General features: G+C 42.6%; 2 protein-coding genes across 2 annotated transcripts in view; one reads left to right on the top strand and one right to left on the bottom strand.

Moving 5' to 3' along the window:
* Positions 1 to 836: 836 nt before the first annotated feature.
* Positions 837 to 7,125, bottom strand: LOC310867145 (uncharacterized protein C7orf57 homolog). The gene is made up of 8 exons (XM_083776975.1): positions 7,031 to 7,125; positions 6,764 to 6,819; positions 6,408 to 6,560; positions 6,221 to 6,314; positions 5,716 to 5,827; positions 4,223 to 4,296; positions 2,025 to 2,134; positions 837 to 1,340 (listed from the first exon to the last, which is right to left on the bottom strand). Coding segments are annotated over exons 2-8 (588 nt in total). The 5' UTR covers positions 6,807 to 6,819; positions 7,031 to 7,125; the 3' UTR covers positions 837 to 1,338.
* Positions 7,126 to 10,108: 2,983 nt separating this feature from the next.
* Positions 10,109 to 18,639, top strand: part of LOC310867139 (activin receptor type-1-like) — a 28,697-nt gene continuing 20,166 nt past the window's right edge. The window contains exon 1 of the mRNA XM_083776967.1: positions 10,109 to 10,457. The gene's annotated coding sequence lies outside the window, so the exon portion shown is untranslated. The remainder of the gene's footprint in view (positions 10,458 to 18,639) is intronic.

The following is an 18,639-nucleotide window of genomic DNA, read 5'->3' as shown; positions in this document are numbered from 1 at the left end:
TAGAATTGGTCTCATGACTGGATAGGATATTCAGAAAGCAATGTATTGAAATGTCTTCAAAAGTGTAGCTGGTGAGAATAGAAAAGTTGTGTCATGCTGTAGAGCCGATATATATATGACTGCCGGTCCTTTCTTTGGACTGATTGGCTGCAGAAGGAGGAGTACTGCCTGCCCGCAGCCAGTTAAAATCATTCATGTCTCAAATAAACAAATGGCAACATGAGGTCTCAAATGGTAAACAGTTTCAAAGATAAGCCTTGGTGTATGTTTATTGTTTAAACATCAAACCATGTCTCCAGGCTTCAAAACAACCCAATGCTGCTGGGATTTCCATTGGGTAATGTCTTAATAACTAATCAGCAAACATATTTATGTACTTTGATACCACTCAGGTATGTTATGTTCAAGTTGTTTATGATCGCATACACATTATGTACAGAATAAAGCAGGTAGCAACATTGCAGACAGTGACATTCTTACATACAACTGTTTCAAAGAACGTTTGAGGTTTGCGTCATTAAGAAATAACATTACATAACATGGTATAGTATACTTGCATACCTTATACCAAAGGTACGTATGCAACAACAAAAAATAACATCACACCTAGTGACAATTAAAAAAAGAAATCAATGTTCTAACAGCAACTCTATTTATGTGATGTGAATCATCCCTTTACAACTACAACTTAAAATTAACTATTTTCTTTAAACATCTGCATTACATTTTTTCCTGACCATTTTCTGTTTGGAGACAATATGTTAGGAAATTGATAGATGAATGAACCACAAATAAGATACTTGAAAATGCAACTGCAAGTGCTGTAAGCATTTTTAAACTACTGTACATTTCTAATGAGCTCAACAAAATGATGATGCCTACAGCAGTAGGAATAATAGTAAAACATGCACCCAATCAAAAACAATGCATTAAAATAATGTTTAATTCCGAAAGAAACTAAAAGCCCTAAAAACAAACAATACAAAAACACAAAACATCAGACACAATGGAAGGCAAGAGAAAACATGGGTCTGTTGCTTGATGATATGACGGATTATGACGCTAACTCTGATCAACACACACTTACCCTTTAACTTTTACCTAGCCAGGAGATAGAATCTAGGTTGCTTGGAGCACTGGTCAGGCCAATGTCCTACTGTATATTTGTTGATCTAAGTGCACAGAAAGAGGTGGATCATATCCGAAACAAAATCTTTCAAGTGAATGAGTGTTACTGGAAGATGGATATATTTGTTGAATACTGCAAAGCATGTCATGATGACAATTTTACTCGGGTGGGCAGGGTGGCTATCATCTTCATACACCAGTCTTCAAATCTTCTGCTGGCAGACGCACGCACGCACACACACACACACACACGCACACACACACACACACACACACACACACACACACACACACACACACACACACACACTTAGCTGGCTGCAGATAATGCAAGTCATGATGAATTATACCTTTTCTAAAATGAATTGTCCAGGTGCATATCACCATTAGTTCTAACCTTAAGGGAGCATTCAGTGATTTGGAACCCCCCCAGTACGCCCGGTAACACATGCACACGCTCTACAGTGGGGAGGAAGTGCAACAGGCCAACAGCACGTGCACCAAGGCCCGCCCCCACACAATCATGATTAAATGAAGGCTTTCCTACCCGCCACCAAAACCGAAACTAGGGTTTTTTGACATGGAGGAACTTATATGGTCAGCACATTCTATAGTAGGGAGGATTATTATTTTTTAAACGGGAAACATTGAGTGAGATTGAATTAAGTAAAATCACTGAATATACCTTTAACAGTAGTTTAATTATAATTTCATGCTTTTATTTTCATGATCTTAATGTCAAGTATGAAGTCAATATGCTACGTAATTTAAAATATAATTATATCAGGGCCAGTCGTACATTTTGATTGCATATTGTGATGACTATGCTTTATTACTTTTGTATTTATATTTATTTAAAATTAGATCTCAAATCACCATCATAAAGCTATACTTACAAGGCATAACAGTAATATCACTGTTATGTTTGGTGGGTTCATCCTCATCTACATAACCAAAGCTCAAGAGCCTTGCCATGTTGACAGGGACTGGTTTCTTGTTGTAGGATCTAGGAGAACGTTTTAAAGGCAGTTTGACAGAATCAAATAAACAGGACAAACAAAAATTAAGGATATTGAAAACCTCCTGATTAAACATTTACAATTGACCTTGACATGTGTACTTCCATCCCCTGATACAATGTAGAATACGTGCAAAACCTGCAACTTGCACTAGATAGATTATGCTGAATTTGGACAGGCCATTGACATTTTACGAAATGATATTGGAACATTTGCACAGAGCAATAAAGGGCCAAATCAAACACTGCTGCTGCACATGATCTGCCTATGTTTAGAAGCCAGAGTGCTTTGTGTGGTTTCATTTTCATAAAAGACACTGGTAAAATAACGGTAAAAAATGTAATGTCAGAATCAGAATCATGTTGATCCAGATCTATGTATGGTCTCGTCTCTTGACTTAGACTTATTTTTTATCCCACGATTTTTGTAACCCAGTTTTCTTTTCACCCAGTGCCAATTATCTAATGTAATCCTGGGCGCTACACTTCCTCTGCCAACCTGGGGGGGCAGCGGACTGACCTGATGCCTCCTTCTTTTTTTCTTTAAATTTTATCCCACGATTTTGTAACCCAGTTTTCTTTTCACCCAGACCCCTTTTCCACCGGTTGGTTCCCAATGGGAACCGGTTCAGTTCTTTTTGGTTTTTAGTCCATGAGCCAGAGCTCCAAAATTGGTGGGCAAACTATACCCTATATTAAATTGTTTATAAACATGATAAACCTTCCACAGTAGTAGCTTTTTCACGTTTTTGATTATTTAGCATATTTTCCTACATAATGCCTCATTTGCATATTTAAAAATGTAAAATTTGTAATACAATAAATCATTGTCTTCGTGTAAGTACTCAATTGGGGGAGTTTAATGGTGATAACAATCTAATATAGGTATGGTTTTGCCCACTCAATTCATAATTCACGTTTCAATTTTGGAGCTCTGGCTCATGGACTAAAAACCAAAAAGAACTGAACCGGTTCCCACTGGGAACCAACCGGTGGAAAAGGGGCCCCAGTGCCAATTATCTAATGTAATCCTGGGCGCTACACTTCCTCTGCCAACCTGGGGGGGCAGCGGACTGACCTCATGCCGCCTCCTTTTTTTTTTTCTTTTTTTTTTTTTTATCCCACGATTTTGTAACCCAGTTTTCTTTTCACCCAGTGCCAATTATCTAATGTAATCCTGGGCGCTACACTTCCTCTGCCAACCTGGGGGGGCAGCGGACTGACCTCATGCCTCCTCCAGAGGGGAATTTCCCCGGCCGGACGTAGCGCGTGGAAGGGACACGTTATTCCGACCAGTTCCTTTCCCCTCCATCAGGCGCCCCGGCTGGCCAGGGGGAGGTAGTTTTAGAGACCAGGATTACGGCATGTTTTTGTGAGGGTATCTACCCTAGGGGACACGGGGAGAACATGCAAACTCCACACAGAAAGTCCCTATCGCCAACCCCCGCCTCGGGTATGGGCACCGATGACTTGGAGGAGGGAACACGCCGCCAGTGCCCACAGCGTCCCCAGCGGGAATCGAACCCAGGACCTTCTAGCTGTGAGGCGACAGCACTACCAACTGTGCCACCGTGCCCCTCCTTGGACTTATGTTCTAAAACAAATAAAATGTCTTGGTGCTGTCATTAAATTTAGCCTCTCATCACCAGGTTTTCCATACAGCTGAAATTATATTGATATCTTAAATGTTAATAGAAGAAATGTCACTTTGCATTCAGTAGTTAATGACAGAATATATATATACTTTAATATTATAGCCATTTAGGATAATGAGTGCAATCATATATGATATTATATTATGCAAAGTTGGGGCTAGCTGAATGGTTTGATTGACAAAAAACACCCCAAGGAATGGGGGCAAATTATTATTATAATTATGATATAGGCCTTTACAAACGTCTCTTCAATAAATTATGGATACAACATTATTTGAGCATAGGCCAGTAGATTAAAATCTATCTGGTAAAATAGATCTATTCTGTTTCATGGGTAGGCAAATTGAGATGAAGATACCTTGTCTGAATAATAGGGTAAAACAAAGCCAACAGCGCCATCTTGTGATAAACAGAAACTTACGTCTTCCTGAATTTGCTGGTCTCATGACTGTGAGTGGATAGCCTCTCCATCTGGCTGTTAGGATCATTGTCCTGCTGTTGGGGAAAGCCAGTAACAACAAAACCATTATCTGGTGTTTACAGAGTATAAATATAACACTATATATCAGCCAAATGCTTGCAAATCTTTGGCTGTTAAGTTTTAAGTTTCTTCAAGACTCAAGACTCAAGATATTCCTTTATTTATTGTATTATTCAGTACATTTGGTCCTGAACAATATTTTATTTATTACCGGTATACCTTTTTTCGTATTAAAAAATATTTTTATTTTTAAACTGTGTAAGACCGTGCCTGGCACATACTGAAGAAGAGTGCACAAACTTTTGAGATGTAGACCATTGCTCGTCAGTGATAGATATTCCTAAGTCGTTTTCCCAAGCAGTTTTTAAATACTCCAAGGAGGCATTATTATCTAAACATGAGAGAGAATTATAAATAATAGAAACACCTCCTTTGAGCAATGGGTCAGGTAGAAATATAGATTCCATTGATGAGTTGGGAGGTATGTTTGGAAATGAAGCAGTGTGTTGTGTTAAAAAATGTCGTATCTGTAGAAATCTAAAGAAATGTGATTGGGGTAAATTGAATTTGCGTCGTATTTGTTCAAAGGTCGGAAATAACCCATCAATATAAAGATCTTTGAAGGAGTGAATACCATTTCTATGCCACACTTTAAACAATGAGTCAGAAAGGGACGGTAAAAAAGCATGGTTAGCGACCAGAGGTGCGCGCACAGAATATTACCGGTATACCTAAGACTTTCATTCTGACGATCAATTTGTGAACAAGACAACTGGCCATAATGCAATAGTTTGAGACAAACAGGGCCCATGACTGAAGTTCACTGAACTATTAAATGAAGTGAACATGGGCAGATTAACAGTTTGACTGTTTTTTACGATTAACCCGCATTTTAATCAACCCCCCTTCACTGCCGAGATTGTTGTATTACCTTTAGAGCACACGCTGAATTATTTGGGCTTTTAATCCGCGAAAATCGAGCGAAAATAGCTCCCCCCGTTTGTTATGAACGATCGAACCACCCGCCATCTTGCTACACCGAGAAGAGGCAGCACAGGACCCGCCTCCATGAGGCGTTGAACCCAATGCGTTTGCATTGGCCTCAATTTCCCAGAAGCCCTAGCAGCTCACAGCATGTGACGATTTCCGGTTCATTGTCAACACGAAATGCACCTCCTCTCTTCCTAAGCGGCGAAAAAGAATTTTCTTTTTTTTGTTTACATTACGGCGGATTAAACACATAAAACAAAAGTCGCGTAAGTCTTTTATGGCAGCGACATTAACCTGGAGTAATCCATTCGCGGCACGGAAACTGTTAACAGTATAGGCATTTCGCTAAGCAATGAGGTTTAGCAAACTAAGGCTTTGAGAAATGAGATAGCTGTAACGACAGCTCAAGGGACTATGATATTCAAACACATGATTCTGTTTACCTTCTCCTTGCCATCACTGTTCCGCTCCCAAACGGACTTGTTGTCTCCCCCAAAGGGAGCTTGTAGCTGTTGAACGGCTCCAGTGTCTCTCTTCTCTTCATTGTTAATTAGGCTGATGGAAAAGTAATATAGCCTTCACTTTAACCACTTAAACCCTAGCATCCCTATTCTGGTGCTAACTTTCAGTGAGAATAGCCCATCTACAAACTTGTGAGCTAATAGAGCGGCTATTTTCTGTGAAAATAGTAGTATTGAGCAGAAACAGGAGGGTGCCTAGTATAGAAGAGCCCTTCCTTTTATTAGACTGATCCCATGAAGTTTGTAGTGAACAATTAATTACATATTTTGTTAATGTTTGTTCACTCTTGCTTGTTCAATCTGTTTGAAACAAGCTGAAACAATAAACAATCCTTTATATTGTAATTTATTATTGTTAATATTTAGTATTATTTCACCTTCATCATGAAACTGGACAATGTGGAGAATAACGTGATAAAAGTCCTACCTTGGCTTATTATCTGTGTACCATGTTGATGTTGGAGTTCTGTATGAGTTGGATTTTGAATCAACTACTTCCTCCTCTTCCTGCCATAAAAGATCTGTTATATTGTAGGGAGAAATAACAACATTAAACCATATACAGAGTTACAGACAGTACCCTAACAACTGAAAAAGCATAGGATCATAGCTACCTTTCAGTCCCCCTTGTTTTGCAAGTTTGACATATGGGGAGTCTGTCTCCAGGACTCCGACTCTGCGGCCACGACCCTTCTCCTCAGGACCACTATCCCCCTGTGATAATCCAGGGATGTGAGATGTCTGGCCCCCAATGCCAGGAGGAGACCCTGTTTTCAAGAGATAATAAATTAAGTCTTTCATCGTAATTTTTGAAGTTATGTCAATCTGTTACATTCCACCATATAGCCCACGATACCATTATGGGCAAGCCCCCCCCTCAGGACCAGGGCTAGCCAGTAGCCCCCCCCCCCCCCCCCACCTGCAGCAACATGACCCAAAGCTGAATGAATGACGCTTTATTTGTACTTGCCATATGTTGACGGTGGAAGTTCCGAATCCGAATTCATGTCCATTGACGTTTGTTTTCTATTAAAAATGGAAAACAAAACCCAGCACATTGTTAATCTTGCTAACTTTCATTTGCTAGCATTAGCTACCTACCACACATTTATCGATAGAAAACAGTTATGCATTCCCAATCACATGAAAGTAGCCATGGATTCGTTTCTACCTACGTTAGAAACAGCAACAAATTCACACAATTACTTTATAGCTACTTCGTTCGCCTTTTACATACCCGGAGTTAAGTTTGAACAACGACCAGGAACAAGATCGTACAGAGCTCTGAGTGTTTGACTTCAGTTCAGTTTGAGCTTGCTGCTTGGTTTTGTGTTGCCGTAGAAACGGTCTGTGTGACTGAACTTTCAGAATAGAACTAGAAGGTGTAGAACGGTATGGACTTGTTGGAAATAGAAATGGAATGGCTAGAACTATATATATATATATATATATATATATATATATATATATATATATATATAATTATTTATTTTAAGGAATGGTTTATAGAACTGGCACCATTGGGTAGAACTATTATTGACCAGATATGATAGTGTTACTGTTACTGTTGTGTGATTGTTTGTTTGTTTTTTGTTTATTTGCCTAGACTTGCCAAGTTCATACTATACCATAACATTTCAATCACTGCATGTATATGACACATACCCTTTCTCTAGCTCATGGGGAGGTCCTCCTGGAGGTCTTTTATGGTCTTTGCTGAATAATTCAATTCATTTGAAATTCGAAAAGCATTTAAATAGGGAGCCCGTGGCCCCATGAGAGAAAGGGTATGTGTCTTAGCCTGTTGTAGCGCCATCATGAGGCTGATTTGAAAACTGTCAAGTGGCATTTCTTCCTCAGCCTATAGTGGGAATAGTCATGCACGAAGCCATGGATATGCACGGCTTCGGCCGGGTATCCGTGGATATGCACGGCTTGGGATACTGTAATCCATTCATCTTTTCGGCGACACCTCTGGTTGCTTCGTTGTACTTGTATGGCAGAATTCAGTTAATATCAGACCCATCTATGGAAGTCTAGAGCCCAATAATTCATTAATACAAAAACTTTAATAATAAATACTGCAATGAAAAACTCAAAAACTCAAATTAAATAAATAGGCCTACATTCATTTATTGTTATTTATACTGTTATTATTTATTTCCTTAAATTTTTTATTTATTTCATGCGGTATTTATTATTAAAGTTTTTGTATTTATTAATTAATTATTGGTGTGTGTGTGTGTGTGTGTGTGTGTGTGTGTGTGTGTGTGTGTGTGTGTGTGTGTGTGTGTGTGTGTGTGTGTGTGTGTGTGTGTGTGTGTGTGTGTGTGTGTGTGTGCGTGTGTGTTTGCTGCGCAACAGTGACACTTGGTGGTCAACAAACGCTATAACTCTATTTCCATGATGGACAGACCCAGTCAGAGACTGGGCCAGCCAACCAGCCAGCCAGCCAGCCAGGGACACGCATTACTGCATGTGCATTGCGGCTGCACTACTCAAAAACACGGACCAGCCACCCAAAATTATTGCTTTTTAGACCAGGGTCCAGTGGGTGGTAAGTTTTATCTTCCATGTACATAAATAAATCAAGCATATATTCCAAATCCCACACATGCATCATTTTGGTGTGAGTGTTGAGGCAGCAGCTCCTGACTAAAAATAGTGTATTTTAGAGATAGCGAGAAGTTCCTTGCAGGTGAGAAAGGAAGCGAGCGCTTCCAAACTCTGACACAAAAATAATCACCTGCAAGGAATTTCTTGACAGACAGTATAGCAGCCTATAGCTCCTAACATGTCTACGGTAGACTTTTATGAAACAAACACTTTGCTGATAGAAAGAGGATAATTCAAGCTTTTCGTACAACGTTGGTGAGTTTGACGTTGTTTAATACAATCAGATAGTACTTTTCTGTTTGGATGTATAGGTTGTCAATGGCAAATTGCGGCTCTGCCATTAACTTATAAATGCAAGATGGCCGTGGTCTCATGGTCTGCATAAGGTCATGGACCTATAGGTTCCATCCTGGAGGCAAAGCTTTCCTGTGGCAGAATCAGCACAGCTACACCTTAGCGCACAGCCGCAGACAGAAGAAGCTGACGCCCGACATCATTCCGGCTTTTTAGACAGCTGGTGGATGGAAAAGAAGCTCCACCCCGCGGCTGACTGACGCGGAGGAGAGCGTTTCCGGGAATCTGTCCGTCACGTCAGTCAGCCGCGGAGGTGGAGCTTCTTTTCCATCCACCAGCTGTCTAAAAAGCCGGAATGACATTGGGCGTCAGCTTCTTCTGTCCGCGGCTGTGCGCTAAGGTGTGCCCTCAGGCCCCGGCCCAATGACTACCAATGTAATCATAAAAGTCAACCAAAGAACAAGATTCCTGTACATATATCACCTCACTGGTCAGCAAAAATACTTTGAAGACCCTAACAGGAGCCCTCGTACAAGGATTCTTTGACTTGACCTCATTCATGGTAGTCTACCACAGCAGCTCAAAGGCCCTAAATACAAGGCTCCAGGCATCCTAAAACAAACTGGTCAGGCTAGTACTTGGCCTTTACTCCCAGAACCCACCTTACCCCTGCCTATTGGAATGGCTTAGTGTTGGCGACAGAGTACACAGCAACTTGCAATGGGCCTGGTCTACAACAATCGCTACACCAATAAGATACCCATGTACGTAACCTGTCAAAATACTTCCTTAATGTCAACTAAGTCCATAATCACAACACCAGAAGGAGTTCCACAAACCACGTTCAACCCAGATTCGGCTCAAACAAGGGGTTAAATTAATTTTGCTCCTGCCACTAAAATGTGGAACGCCGTTAAGAAATCTGAATCTGGCTCCTGTAAATAAGTGAAAGTACCTACATCAAAGTACATGTTTTCCCTTACAGGCTATGATTCTTTCTTTTTTTTCTTCTTTTTTGTCATAGAAGTGTAGGGGGGGTTACTTTAATTGGCGAGTTTGAAATCTTGAGGGACCCGGACCTGTGTCCCTGTTTGATGGAGAGGTTAATTATGTAGGTGATGTTTGGATCTATAGAGAATGCAGAGTCTCTGAGGAATTTGGAATTGGATCAATCAAAAACCACATTTGGCGGTGGGTGGACCCCGGTCCCCATGCCTGGCTGGAACCTGTCTCACTGTCTGGCCGAGTGGCGGACGGTCCCCCAGAGTCCACACTCACAGCACACTTTGAAAAGCACTGCCCCTAGCGGCTGAGTGTGGATCATGCGCAGAGGAAATGATGTGGTAATGGTCCTCTAATTACAGTGAGTTGCAAGGCAACTTCCTCCTTCAATCCAGCAGCCGCTCGGCCGTCGCAGCGCAGCCAGAGCGCCAGGCAGACGCAGGCACAACCGGAGCGGTAATAGCACACGGAGCGTGTGCTATTATGCCAAGAAGAACTTTTGCGATCTCCAATGGAACACGCCGAAGAAGTAACATTATCGCAACTTTGGATCAACTTTGGATTATGAATGTAGAGTAAATCTCTTCACGTCGTGTCGAATTGGCGAAGGACAATGTTTTCTGAACGCAGGCAGTGCTTTTACACATCAAAACAAACAGGGTATTGTCGGTGAATTATCGGGAGATGGCAGAGTAGTTTGACTTCTACAACTGTGCGGACCCTTAATAAAGCATCGAAGTATTAAATGCGAGGTAAGTTTAAGCTTTTTCCCCCCTACTTAAAGTGGGAATTCCCAGCACAGTTGTTTGTGCTACACAGTTCTCTGTTTGGGTACGCGAATCATTATTCAGCATTTGGGACGTTTGTTTTAGTCTTTGAAGTGTCATTTATTCTTTCAGAAAGTCTTTCAAGTAGCCTTCAAGGAATTCAACCTCTCCCTTCAAATCCTTTACAAATCGTATGGTAGGTACTTACTAGGTAGCTTATATATTACAATACTTTGTTTTCTAGTTGTTGGTCGCTTCCAAATCCAATACATTGGAACGGCTAAAAAATATAGTTTATTTGGGTGTAGCGCATGCTCAAACGATTTCCTATAATACGTGTTGATAGAGAAATGTATTCGTTGCGTCGAATAAATTGACTCGGCGTGGGATTGTCTTATTTTCATGGTCACTTTTTTGTGTTTTTCACGTTTAATCAGGGGGACAACATTGCAGCTAGTTGTCACTTTTGTAGTTCTTTGTCATGCCAACACTATTGGGAGGGTCGTTCCTGCTTGATCGTGTCTACTCTCCATCCCACGCAGGGAACTAAGCATCACAATGGCTCCTGCACCCGGGGAGGGGGAGAACCTTATGAATATTTAACGACATTGGTGGACACATTGATTAGTCTGCATGTGGAGTAATCAGTTAAATCTTGCCTTGGTTTAAGAGAAAGCTGGTGCCATGAATATATTATGTAGACTGAGCTCTGCTCAGACCATAAACTCACCATAGTGCCATTATCTAAAATTATTTGGGGACAGGTCTTGTCTCAAATTGGATTCATACTAGGTCCCCAGAACAGTGCAACAGGAAATAGGTCTAGTAATGTGATAAGACAGCAGGGCAAATCTAAAGGTGAAGCTAGCAGTTTAGCACTGACTGGTGAGAGGGTGCAAACTTCATTAGGAAAGGTGGTAATGCTAAACTGAAGGCATTCAGAGGTGATTGCCCTGATTAAAAGGCGTGTGTGTGTGGTGGGGGGGGGGGGGTCGATGAAGTTTAAGTGTATATAGTAGGCCTCTAGTCTATAGTATACTAAGCAGGGGGGTTAGTAGTAGATCTAGTTTAAGTATTATGCACTACAGTAAAAAATAATATAAAACATACTATTGACACTTTAAATTCAATCATTACATAATTTCAGACTCTCCAGTGTCCATATAGTAAGAAACGTATACATCAGAAAATTAAATCAAATTATTAGGTTTAATTGGAGGCTGTCTTGTCAGTGTTTTTGCAAGACCACTTCTTCCATGGAATGGTTAACTCCTCATTGATGCTGTTCCCTGACCCAGACCCATGGGCCATCCCGGTGACTGCCAGTTAAAAGTGCTTCACATGTCGTGTAGGTGTAGGGCCTACAAATGGCATGGTGCCGGCACTGCCGGTTAACTAGTAGGTCTTCTGGTGTTAACCGGCACCATGCCATTTGCACCTAGGCACCTGAAGCAGCAGCCCCATGGCATCATTAGGTCACTTTCAGCCTCTGCAGTGCTCTTTAATTCTATATGGTTTTAAGCACCAGAAGAGAACAGCCTTTGAATTTGTACCGCAGTGCCAACCAAGTCTTACACATATAACCGAGCAAATCTTGTATTATTAAAATGGGATGGGGGTTGTGTTAATTGTGGTGGTCTGCTGATGTGAACTAGAGTATGAATACACAGTCCACACATGTTTGGGAATATTGATTGTTTAATTGCCATGGATGAAACTATTTTCTAACAGGATTGGGAAATGGAGAAAATATTGAAATAAAAAAATCACAGCTTGGTTTAGAAGCAGCATTTTGGTCCATGGACAATGTGGTCATTTGTGGTGCTGTGTTTGTGTGGTTGGCTGGTGATCTGGAAGTGCTCTGCGGCGCCCTGTATCTGATTCCTGCCTTTTGAGTCCAGATTGCTTTTTGTAGGCGCCTGGTGTGCTCAGTGGCTTGCTTCCCAGAGGCTGTCTGATAGCGGTCAGATAGTGGGACGTCAGTCAGTCTGCACTGGGACGTGGGTCAGGCACCAGGGGTTCTTCTTGGGTCTCCTGTTCTGAGGTGCAGACCACTAGCTTGATGATAGCCAGTCACCCAGAACCTTCTCTGATTAGCCATCCCCTTCAACCTGTCTCTTATGGCATGGCCTTGTCAATGTTTTGCCAATGGGTTGGTGGCTCTGTTTAAATCTGGGCTATCTGTGGTAACCTAGTCCTCCGAGCTAAGAGTTTATCTGGCCTCTTAATACATTCCCTACTGTGGGATAATGGCCTGGAGTCTGTACTTTTTTTTTTTTTTAAGCCGGATCTAGCCAAGACTATGTCTAGGTCATCATTTGTTAGCAAAAAATCACACTCATGTGAAGTGAGGGGTGCTCTTATCATCGTACATCATCAGTACATATGACGTAAATTCTCCATTCATTGTCAATGGGAATTTAATGTTTGTAAGACGAAAATCTACAATAATAGCTGAATACAGGAGGGGCTAAAAAACGTGCTTTGAAATTATTTGTGTGTTTTGATTTTTCCCTTTCTGAATTGAAATGTAAAGTTAGGTAACTTGTGAATGGGTTATTAAACTACTTAATATTGAGTTCAAGTGAGTCGTAAAGCAAAACATTATTTTAATATAGGATTATATAATATGCTCAGCAAACTGCAGAACAGTCCTTTGAGATGCATCTGAGGGGCTGTTAATTAACCTCCATACCAGAGGCCTCATCCAAGTCATTAGTACTTTTGGAGCAGATATAAGTTGGCCTCTGCTCATCAGATCCCTTCCGCAGCTGCTCTTTCTAAGAACCACAACATGTATAATTTGCCCACAGAGCCCTGCACATTTCAGAACGCAGGGGGCGAGAGAGGGAAGGGGGGAATAGTCTTCCGAATAGTCCTCCGACAGCAATCATTTCTCTATGCACACACATACGCAGTAATTTGGCTGTCAGTAGCAGCTGGCTGTATGGTTTGGAACAATGTGAGAGAGAGCTGAAGGAGAGAGAGGGAAGCAGCTCCAGTTGGGGGGGTGGGGGGGGGGGGATCAGGTTACACACTGTCATTAACAACAGACTGCCCTTAGTCCCAGACTGAGACGGAGATAGACGGCTTCAAGTCTGAGCAAGACAGTCTGAGCCTCTGAGGCGCAGTGCACTACTGTGTAGGTGGCTCTTGTGTTGGGGGAGGGGGCAGAGGGAGGAGATACTGTATGTCACTGTATATGTCGTGTGTGTGTGAGGGAGATGGAGGGACATTTAGGAAATGGGTCAATGCTTGACTGAGACTTGAACAACATCAGTCTCTAAAGATCTGTCAGCTGTGAGCCTAGTGGTCTGAGCTATCTGTGTACTATGTGTCTGAATTTGTGTGTGCGACTGTGCGTGCCTTGGCATGCTGACAAGTTTAGTTCTGTTTGGATTAGCAGCGAAGCTTAATGCAGTGGTTCCCAAACGTTTTCATGTCAAGGACCCCCAAATTGACACTCATTAGCCTGCAGACCCCTTTGTGAACAGATATGCCAGCCAGGGACCCCCATAAGAAAATATTTTATACAGCTCTAGCAGTGATTCTCAACCTGTTTATTTGACCCCCATTTAATAGTATTTCTAATATCTCTGGGACCCCCAATTTATAATTGTAAAATCATTGTTAATTTAACTCTGAGAGTGTACATATGAAACCAAATGGACCTTTTGGGGTCCGTTTGGTTCCATTTGTACACACTCAGTTACAGACCCATAAGGGAACTATCATTTAGCTGGGGACCCCCTGGAACTCCCTCAAGGACCCCTGCAGGTCCCGGACCCCACTTTAGGAACCACTGGCTTAATGTATACTTCATCCCAATGCCTCATAGCTTATGAATTAACAGATTTTCAGTTGGGCATCTACATTGCCAAATGCCATCGTTGTCAGTCCATCCAACACTATGGTCCCATCTATTATATATTAGAGAACTTGTACCCAACACATGGCAAGAAACCCAAAGCCACAACAGCTACGTCGCTATTGCAACACCCACAACACCATCTTACACACTACACCCACACACACTCACACGGCAGTGACGTCACACACTTACCTTCGCAGTGTCCGGGACCTATCTCCTCCTATCGCGCCGAACGCCAACACTCGACACCACCCACCAAAAAATGTTCATTGCAGTGCCACCAAAGATGCCTCCCGTCCACACTCACGGCGGCAATGCATTTGTTTACTACAAACATTATCGCCCGAAGCACCCACACCCCCAGAACACTGTTGCCCTTTCACCACGCTAAATTCGCCAGGTCTATGCAAGTGAGCACAAATTACATGTGAGAAAATTCATTCACAAGCCCACAAATGCCATTCAAATGCCATTCAACACACACTACGACTCGCTTAGAATTCGCAAACCTGTCTTCTAATAGGCCCACACTAGCTCTCAGAATCTCATTCTGATCTCCCGCAGGAGAAGAGAAACGAGGAAGGGGAGAGGAATTGTAGCCTCACGATTTTGCTTATTCCTTCTAAATCTCTGTATTTAAAATATCGCTCTCTCAGCGAATCTCTTAGTTCCATCAACATTGTACTTTGTCTGTAGTTTGTTTGTGCCTACATATTACGATTACACGGAACGCTTTGGCTATTTTCGCCTGCCAGCCAACTGCCGAGTACACACGCCTGCACACACACGCACACGCACGCCTGGCTTGCACACACACACACACGCACGCCTGGAAGCCACAATCTCTCTCTCTCGCCACGCCTCTCTCTCTCGCCACGCCCCACACACACACAGGCTATACACGCACGGCGGCGCCGCGGCAGCGAGACAGGACGTTATAATCTTGAGTTTCATTAAATAACTGTCTTTCTCCGCACGCGCACGTGCGCACACAACATTATTCAAGTGAAATGCGTAACGGCAATATTGGGCTAATATAGGCTACCAATACAGGACGTTATAATCTTCACTTTCATTAAATAACTGTCTTTCTCCACACGCGCACGTGCGCACACAACATTATTCAAGTGAAATGCATAACGCCAATATTGGGCTAATATAGGCTACCAATAAACAACCAGCTCATATACCCACCAAATAAAACTATCATCCCATTGCAGAAAATAGTTACAAAATGTAATTGAGGCTACATACAGTGGTGTCCCCTTCGTCTGTACCAGGCTGACTTCTATAGGTTTTGAAAGGTACCTTTCTTTTTTTTTATTTACCCAGGGAAGTAGCTGAGCACATGTGCTCATTTTCAGCAACGCCCTGCACATCGAAACACACACACACACACACACACAAAATATAAAAACTGTTTAAAACACTATGTACAGAGCAGGAAAAGAGGGGCGTGTCACCTGTCTAAGGGAGAAGTGATCATTTCATCTCCCTTTGGTCTCCTGTGGTGAGTTTTCAGCGCTGTTTTATAGCGTGAATCTATTTTGCGTCTGAGCATAGACATGGTAACGCCCCTGATTGGCCTACCGACACTGCCTGCCTGTCTTGACTGTCCTCCGAGACGCGGATCAAAGCAAACTGCATAAACGATATTAGTTTGCCTCTTCTACAAAAAATAAAAGTTACAAGTTACAGTTTTCTTGTATCATACCGTACTTGTATTATTTCCCACCACGGAGTAACCTCGCATCTGACTATCCAGCATAGCTATATCCACCTCGGAGGACAGTCAAGATGGGCAGGGTCGGTAGGCCAATCGGAGGCAGGTGGGTGTTACCATGTCAATGCTCGGACACAACATAGATTTACGCTGTTTTATTGGAAGCCAGTGAACGACACGGTTGAGTGTAAGTTTCTGTTGATTATCCCTATTTTACATTTTACATGGGTGTCGATCATAGAGTATATAATATATGAATAGAGAAGGCACCCAGAGGAAACCCTGAGGCGAAATGGACATAGTGGCCGAATGAAGGTATGGCAGCCTGGCCCCAAACACATGAACGCGCTGGTCCGTTGACTATCATTGTGCACGTTCACGACGGCAGCACGCTCGTTCGTGCACGTTTGTGCACGTTCAACGGCAGCGCGTTGATGTGTTTGGGGCCAATCCATCCCAGAATGCACTCTGTTCCTACACGGAAGGAGGAGTGAAATCGCCTCATGCGCTTTTGAGCAACTTAATGCAAGTGGATGGAAGGAGAACTCGGGTGCCCTTATATACTCTAATAAGGTGTCGATGCGGCTATGCAACACAGTATTAGCCATGAAGCTGGCATCAGACGAGGCAGCAGGCTGGGGAGGAACGCACCCCATGTGGGATGAATTTACCTGTTTCTGCTCATTGTTCCATTCCAGAACGGTTGGCAATGTTATTTTTAGAGGGGTGTGGGGGGGTGTCCTCCTTGAGCCTTTAATAATCATAAGCCGTATGTAGCCCAAACATATCACGATGAGAGGAGCCTTCTGGTGGCACTGTATTCTCAGCAGGAGACAGGAACTTGGTGGGAGGAAAAGGAGCAAGAGAAAAAGCTGAGTTTTGTGTGCTACACTTTGGTCCTATTTCAGTAACTGCTATGGTCCTTCAGCTACCCCACTTCATCTCTTTGGGGTCATTGATTTCTGCTTTTCTAGGTTCAAAACTTCAAATGTGGAGGTAAAGCAAGTGAGGACTAGGAGAGGAGTCTGGTGGTGTCTGCACACACACACACACACACACACACACAAGCCTGAGTTATGCTTAGTTAGTTGCGTGTCTGTGTCGCACACAAATAGTCGATCTACAAGCTTGCAAGGCGATTCGCTCTGACAGTGTGAGTCTACAAGAGTCTACTCTACACTGAAGATACAAGATCATACACCGAAGATAGGTCTACAATGTAGAGTAGACCTATCTTCGGTGTATGATCTTGTATGTACAACTAGTGATGTGTCGGTCACGAAAATGGAATCGGCTTCCAACCGTTTAAACTTGGATTTTCTTTGCCGTTGCTAAATTCAAATTAGTTTAGACCATTAGCGGACCTTCACTTTTTTTTTTTTTTTACAATGTGCATAAAATGGTAAGCAGCGTTCTTTTTCTGAACCGCAGTGGGAGGGAACGTCACTGGAGGCTGGAGGCTACAACACGGCATGCAACCAAGTAGTAAAAAAAATCACACCCGTGTGAAGGGAGGGGCGCATCTCATTCCGGCCAATCAGAATTTGCCTCCTCACCTTTGTCTTCAATGTGTGTTTACGGACAAACGCTCAAAGCTGGCCAGTCATTATCAATGGCATTTGTTCGTGTTGGGACAAACGCTCAACTGGCCATTCATTATCAATGGCATTCAATGTTTGTGTTTGGACAATGTTTGTATTTACACAAACCCTCAAAGCTGGACATAGGAGGCGCTAGCGCCCCTCCAAAACGGATATTCCACTGCTCCAGGCTCGTCTCATCTCTCTCTCCCTGCTAACCCCAGACTACACTGGAGACAGTCTGCAATACACATTTTATGAGCACTTCACTCGGTTCAGTGGCCTTGCCTTATCGCTCAGCTGTTAGAGGGAAAGTTATGGCTTTGTTTCAGTCGCTGCCTTCCTTCCCGGGGTTGGGCTCTCTCTTCGATGTGGCCACTTTGTCCACAAAGTAAACAATGACCCCTCTTTTATCTTCTGTGTGTTGTGGGTTGTAAATTGAGATACTGTTGAGATGTTGACCACTTCTGACGAGTCACATGTATGTGATGTTTTAGGTAGCCCAGTGACACACACGCATCTAGATTGCCTTGTGCTTTTGTGCCATGGACATGATTACACTTAACTGATGATGACAGAGCAACAAAATGTCCTATTGGGGCTATTCGGTTAGTAGTACATGAAAGAAACGTAAAATGTTTTTGAATGTTACAAATTTTACGTCTTTATTGATATCATAACCGAGAGCACCAGTCTACATGCTATTGAGCAACATTCGATGTAATTTTGTTAAAACGTGAAATCGTGAATAACTCTTGATCTTCTAAATGAATGCTTCCAATTCTGTTTTTGACGACCCATTGCGGTCCCGTCGCTTGTCGCGTTAGAAGTAATCATAGCTCCCGTTGTTGTCGATCCCCTCGGGGGTGTTTTGGCTACATCTATCCACTTCTAGTTACTTCCAAGATGGCGCCATGCCACCTTGAAATAGGTCCTGAAGCTGCCAATCGCTGGGTGCCCTGATTTAATGGTCCTAAATACCCCTGGGCTTTG

Source organism: Protomyctophum parallelum (assembly GCF_964188405.1).
Source record: "Protomyctophum parallelum genome assembly, chromosome: 11".
Taxonomy (NCBI): domain Eukaryota; kingdom Metazoa; phylum Chordata; class Actinopteri; order Myctophiformes; family Myctophidae; genus Protomyctophum; species Protomyctophum parallelum.
This window is presented reverse-complemented; position numbering and strand designations above follow the sequence as displayed.

Coding starts and splice junctions, on each gene's coding strand:
- LOC310867145 (XM_083776975.1), bottom strand. CDS start 6,806: ATGGACATGAATTCGGATTCGGAACTTCCACCGTCAACATATG. Junction 5,828..6,220: donor TACACAGATAATAAGCCAAG/GTAGGACTTTTA, acceptor CTTTTCCATCAG/CCTAATTAACAATGAAGAGA. Junction 2,135..4,222: donor ACCAGCAAATTCAGGAAGAC/GTAAGTTTCTGT, acceptor ACGTTCTCCTAG/ATCCTACAACAAGAAACCAG.